Source organism: Otolemur garnettii, unplaced genomic scaffold (assembly GCF_000181295.1).
Source record: "Otolemur garnettii isolate 467f Iridium unplaced genomic scaffold, OtoGar3 scaffold00002, whole genome shotgun sequence".
Classification (NCBI taxonomy): domain Eukaryota; kingdom Metazoa; phylum Chordata; class Mammalia; order Primates; family Galagidae; genus Otolemur; species Otolemur garnettii.
In genome coordinates this window covers 4,544,823-4,550,997 of record NW_003852397.1, presented here as the reverse complement: position 1 = coordinate 4,550,997, position 6,175 = coordinate 4,544,823, and the positions used below count along the sequence as shown (strand labels likewise).

The 6,175-nt window shown below is 35.1% G+C and overlaps 1 protein-coding gene across 1 annotated transcript in view; it reads left to right on the top strand.

Moving 5' to 3' along the window:
* OSTM1 (osteopetrosis associated transmembrane protein 1) overlaps window positions 1–2,082 on the top strand; it is a 34,168-nt gene extending 32,086 nt beyond the window's left edge. The window contains exon 6 of the mRNA XM_003781578.3: window positions 491–2,082. Coding sequence (XP_003781626.1) covers window positions 491–546 — 56 coding nt within the window. The 3' untranslated portion in view covers window positions 547–2,082. The remainder of the gene's footprint in view (window positions 1–490) is intronic.
* Window positions 2,083–6,175: the final 4,093 nt, after the last annotated feature.

Here is a 6,175-nt window from a genome sequence, read left to right as displayed (position 1 = left end):
GCATGACTAGTTCCAGATCTTAGGTGGAAATCATTCATCACAATCATCACAAAAATTCTTTCACTAAGCATGATAATCACTGTAGAATCTTGGAGTCTTTTATCAGATTGAGGATGTTTTCACTGAATTCTTTTAGGAGAAATTTATATTTGGATTTCTTAGACTTTTAAATGTACAATTTTGTTATTCATTGTAACACTTTGATTTTTTCAGTAGATTACTTTTTACCTACATTACTGTATGCTTAAGACTGTAATGTTCTAGAAGATATAAATGATGTTGTCTTATTTGGTACTGGTTCGAACAAAGTTATGTTTTCTAAGGTTGGTAGTAAAAATAACACTTAGGTTTTAATTCTTAGAAGGTGGAATCTATGCAGGTTTGAACATAGAATTAATGGACAAATAGTATAGTTTACATTAAAATAATAAATAATCATGCATGGAGAATTACATTTAAAGTTGGAATATAATATTTTTGATTTCTCTAGCCAAACGTCTCAAGTCCAGTACCAGTTTTGCGAACATTCAAGAAAATTCAAACTGAAATCTACAAAATGGAGAATTGACATTGTATCATACAGATGAGTGATAGAAGATACACCTTGGTCAGAAAGAAGATAAGCTGTGATTTGACAAGTCGTGTTCTTAAGAAATGCAAGGACTTCGGGTTTATTTTTAAATAAGAATTTTCAATTTTTCTTTCCTTTTCCACCCCCTTTTTAAGGATTTGGGTATTTTTAATTTCTAGCCATAGTAATGTTATCTATTTTAAAGTGTATTTGTTACAGTAACAGAAGACGTAAGAACAATCTTTGTTTTCTTTTGTAGGGATATTATTACTATTGGAGACTTCTGGTATCTCCTTATTAACATAAGTATCTCAAGAAGAAACGTTTTTGAAAATTAACATTTAAAAATTCATCAATTACAGCAAAGACTTTAAAAAAGAAATATACTTGCCAAAAAGTAGCAGGTCCAAAGATTAATTTAAATTACTCTTCATTGCAGTATTATTGTTACATATATATTTAATATGTCACATGTTACAATAATAAATAATTCAATCCCTTGTTTCCCTAAAGTCATTTTTGAAACCACTAACTGTAAACCTCCCTAGTGATTTTTAGAAGTGGCAAGCTGCATTACATTTATCTTTGTAAAAAGATTTATGGTAACTGGTTTCTTACTTGACTTTTATAAATAGTGTTTTGCATCTTATTTTTGCCTTTATTTCATAGTAATTTGAAATCACTGGACTGCTTTATTATATTCAGGGCAAGATGGATTCTTTTTATACCAGGGTTTTGCATTGTGAATTACATTAAGTTATTTGACAGTTTATAATTTATTACTACTTTAAATCAAAGGTAGCATTATCACACTGCATTTACATTGTGATTTTTTAAATGAAAATTTTCTCTTGGGAATATATAGGGATTTGGGGGAGAGAAAGGAGGAGTAAAAAAGAGCTTAAGTTTCAGAAATTAGAGCCCTGAAGGGCTGCTCAGTATAAAACTGTTGAGTGGTTCATAATGGGGCATGGATCAGAAAGATAGTCTCATACAGAAAGCAGTTAGGGTAAGATGATTTTTATTTTTTCTAAATTATTTAAATCAGATAAAAGTGATACATTGAAATGAAGCCACAATTTCACTCTCACAAATTCTATTTTGGAATGTTTTATTAGCCTTTAAAAAAATTTCAGAATTGTTCACAACTTTATTCCTCAGGTTTTAAAAGTTCAGGATTTCACTTATTAATTCCTTCCTGCTTTTTTTGGTGGAAATAGGCTTCATTTAAAACATTAAGAATATGAAGCCTCCTCTATATGGAAACAAGAGTTAAATAGTAAGAGAATTTGAATCCCTTCAAATACTATAGAGAGACAAGAAAGTATTTTTATTTTTTATGTTTACCTTATACATCTATGCAGAATGAAAGAGAAAGCTCATTCTTAGATGTGTAACATATGCAAAAGCTGTTACAGGCCAGGCGTGGTGGCTCATGCTTGTAATCCTAGCACTCTGGAAGGCTGAGGCAGGTGGATTGCTTAAGCTCTGGAGTTTGAGATCAGCCTGAACAAGAGCAAAATCCTGTGTCTACTAAAAATAGAAAAACTAGCCGGGCATTGTGGTGGGTGCCTGTAGTCCCAGCTAATTGGGAGGCTGAGGCAGGAGGATCGCTTGAGCCTAAGAGTTTGAAGTTGCTGTGAGCTATGAAACCACAGTACTCTAACCAGGGTGAGACTCTGTCTCAAAAAAAAAAAAAGCTGTTAAAATTTCTCTGGTGTGCTGTTACCCATTTAAATTGTACTGGAGTTTGTTCATGCTGCTGGTACTTACACACTATCTTAATTTGAAGCATGTGGTTGAGAGCCTGTGAAGGCAGTCTTTATTAATACAGATTAAACCAGTGTATACGTGCAAAGTTAGAAAATGACATGTGTAATTCTGTAAGTCGTGACTTTTTGAACACCTTTCAATATTATGTATTTGTAAAAACCATTGTTTTTGAATATAAGGTTAATAGCACTTTAAAAACAAAAAGGCAGCCTTTACTCTCTTTCTGGCTGGGTCGTTGTTCTTTAGAAGTAGCATCAATGATAGATTCCAAAAGTAAGCATTAACCGCTACACTAAAGTATGTAAATTTTGTAGTCATATTGAAAAATTCCTTGCATAGTTCTGAATTCTGAGACATACACCTTACATGTATGCACAAGCCTATCTTTAAGTATTTTGACACTTTAAAATAAAGGAAATAACTTAAGGAACTTGTGATGCTTTATTTGGATTTTTAAATGCATTTCAAAAACTTCAGATGTCATTTAATATCCCATTTCAGCTTTTCATGTGTTGAGTTTTAAATGCCTACTTGAAAAGTACCATCTATTTTAAATTTTGTTGCAAATACAAATGTACATTTGGGTAATTTATTTTTTGATGGATTTGAGAGATACAAAATAACATCACATCTTTTACAGTGTTATCTCTAAATTCCTGAATACTATCAGGTTTGGGGTGATAAATGTTACTTCCGTTGGGACTAGTATTTTCTAATGTTTCATGGATGGGCTCTACTTTTTACTACAGTGTATGCCTTATAAAGCAAAATGTTTTCCCAGAGCGTCATTGTAGTTAGGATTGATTCCGGACCAAACACTTGATATCACATAAGTAATAAACATCTCCAACAATAAACTTTGAAAGTAAAACATACTGTTAACCTATGTGTCCAATTAAAATGGAAAAAAATTATATTCTAAGTATCTGTATTTTCTGAGCTAGAAGCAGCCTTGGAGGCCGTCTGACCACAGAACCCCAGCGTTGGGTGGATCCGTAGAGAGCACTAATCTGACCTTCCACCCGCTGCCTGGATTCCTCTAAAAACTAAGTCACTTATTTCCTCGCCTTCTTAGCTAAAGAAGCAGAACATCACGGAGCTCTCTCTTTCTAACAGCATTCTTTGATAGACAGCTCTCAAGTTGAGACTTGAGATGCACAGTCAAATGTTTTTTCTATGGTACTACTCTGCTTATTTTGTTAAAATTCCATAAAATGATTAGGTTGGAAAAAAAAAGGGCTTTGACCCATGCTGAATTACACATAGCACCTAAAAGTTACAACTCGACCAAGTTTGCTTGTTCTAAATCATTAGCAATAGTAGATATTTGTCATACATGTAAATGTGTTTAATGTTCACTAACTTTCTTTGTCTTTTTGGAGTTAAAGAGGGCCTTTAAAAGATGATTTGACTGATCCGTGCTTTTTAAAGTGTGGAGATTTTCTAACCAATTTTTAAAATCTGTTTTTCCTATAATAAACAGAGGTATTTAAAAAAATTCATCCCAGTACCCAAATGTAATCAAAGTATTTCAGACTTTTCAAAGGAATGATAGGCCTCTTTTACCTAGATATTGTGGTAACTCTTCCTTGTTCTACTTAAATACTTAGGATTGCATTCAAAAGATTTTCCAAGTAGCTGGAAGTAAAAAATAATTCAACTATAATTTCTGGGATAATTATATACAACTAGAGTACAGATAGGCAGGATTGAAAATTATTAGTTGCTTGTCCTGTTTTGACTTCTGAAACAGAAAAGTGATTAGGAGAAGACAGCAGAAGGCTTCTGTCGCTTTGTTGTGTATCTTTAGAGGCAAAGCCTCACAACAGAAAGCCTTGTTGCCATCCCTTTTCTAGAGAGGACCAGAGTTACTTCTGTCCCCTTTCCTCTCCCCTATTAGTACCTCCTTCTGTACATTCACTTGTAGTGCCATTGCCAGTAAATAGGAGCTGAGATACAAATGGCTTGACCTTGGCTTTTTGAAATCCTCTTTATATCTTGTCTGTCTTCCACTAAATAAGGCACATTGTTTATTTGCATAACCCAGGGACTCTTTTGAGTTGAAATCCAGCATCCACATCCACAATCATGTTCTCTCTTGTGGCTTTTCTCCCATGTGGTTGGAGAATTAATAACTGTGGTCAAACCACTAGCATAAGGGTAGCATATGGGAGGTGACTAAGTAGAATCTCCAGATTGAATTTCCATGTCTCCCTCCTCATTTCTCCATCCTGTGCTTGCTGCGTGTATATAAGAGGGACCTAGAGGTGGCAATCTGAATGGAAAAAGGGAGTTGAGGGTCACTTGTCTTGAAGCTGTATGTACACAGCAAATTCACTGTGTGTTACTAGGTTATATGCAGTTGGACAGTCAAGTTCAAGAACTCATCCTAGAAAGAGTGCTACACTGCTGAATATCACTACTCAGATGGCCAAGGGAGTAGTACTTTGAAGGTGACTGCAGTGATATTCAGCAGTGAGGTATGTAGCACTTTTTCTAGGATGAGCTTGAGTACTTAATTGTCTGACCTCATATTTATTGGGAAAAGATTTGGGGAAATGATGGAGATTATGGAAAGGGCTAAAGTTCTGCTTGATCTTGCACTGCTTGGTATCCTTTGTCCACTGTCCAGGACTTCAGTCCACTATTCAGGACTTACTCCTTGCTCCACTTCAACATCTCAAATAGCAGCATCATGAAATGGGTGCCTCCTGTCTAGCTGCTCCTCCTTCTGGGTTTGTGTCCTCTGCATCAGGAGAGTCTTTGTTTACTTTTTCCTTTCTTTTTCTTGACATCTCAATAGATGAAGTCATAGGAAATATCTGTTGTCATTTGGCTATTCTCACTGAATCTGCATCAGACACAGGGTGACAGATGCTTAGATGGGCACTACAATTTTGCTTTTAACCAACCCTGCCATTCTGGAAGACAGTGCAGTCTCTGACCTGGTGGGGTTCTGGAAAATATTTTTTGGCTTATTAGTGGTCTGATTTCAAAAAACATAAAACCTGTAGAACCCTGGTCTGGCTCTCAAGTTCACCCCAGTTGTATCTGAGCCCTGTCATTAACTCTTGGTTCCATAGTGCCACCATTCTTATTCTCAACTTGAGCCCTGTTAGCTTCCCCAACACCAAGATTTCAAGTGACCTGATATGACTGTGGCAAAATCTAAGCTTTCTAATACTTGAAAGATATTACTCCATTGTCTTCTGGCTTGCAAAGTTTCTGATGAGAGTTCTGCTGTAATTCTTAATTTTGTTTATATGTAATGTATTTGGTTTTGCATTTTTTGTCTGTCTTCAAGATTTTCTTTTAATTGTTGAGTTCCAGGAGTTTCACTATGCTATATGTTGTTGTGTTTTCTTGGTAGTTATTCTACTTGGGATTCTCTGAGCCTCTTAGATATATGTTTGCTGTCTTTCATTAATTTTAGTAAATTCCCAGCCATCATACCATCAAATACTCTTACGTTCTATATTCTCTTTCTTCTTCTCAGACTCCAGTGAGATTTAAGTTAGATCATTTAATATTGTTGCACTATTGGGTGCACTATTCTCTTTTATGAACTCTTTTCTTCTCTTTGTAAACACAAAGAGATAATGTCTAGTTTGGATAATTTCCATTGACTTACTTCAGGCTCACCAGTTCTCTCTTGCACTGTGTTCAAGCTTCTGGAGGGATTCATCTCCTTGATGAATGCGTGCTGCCCACCCATTCCACTAGGCCCTTTAGCATTTTAACCATAGTTATTTTAAAGTTTCTATCTGATAACGTCAATATCTGGGTTATCTCTGGATCAGGTTCTGTTCACTATCTCTTGATGATGGGTCA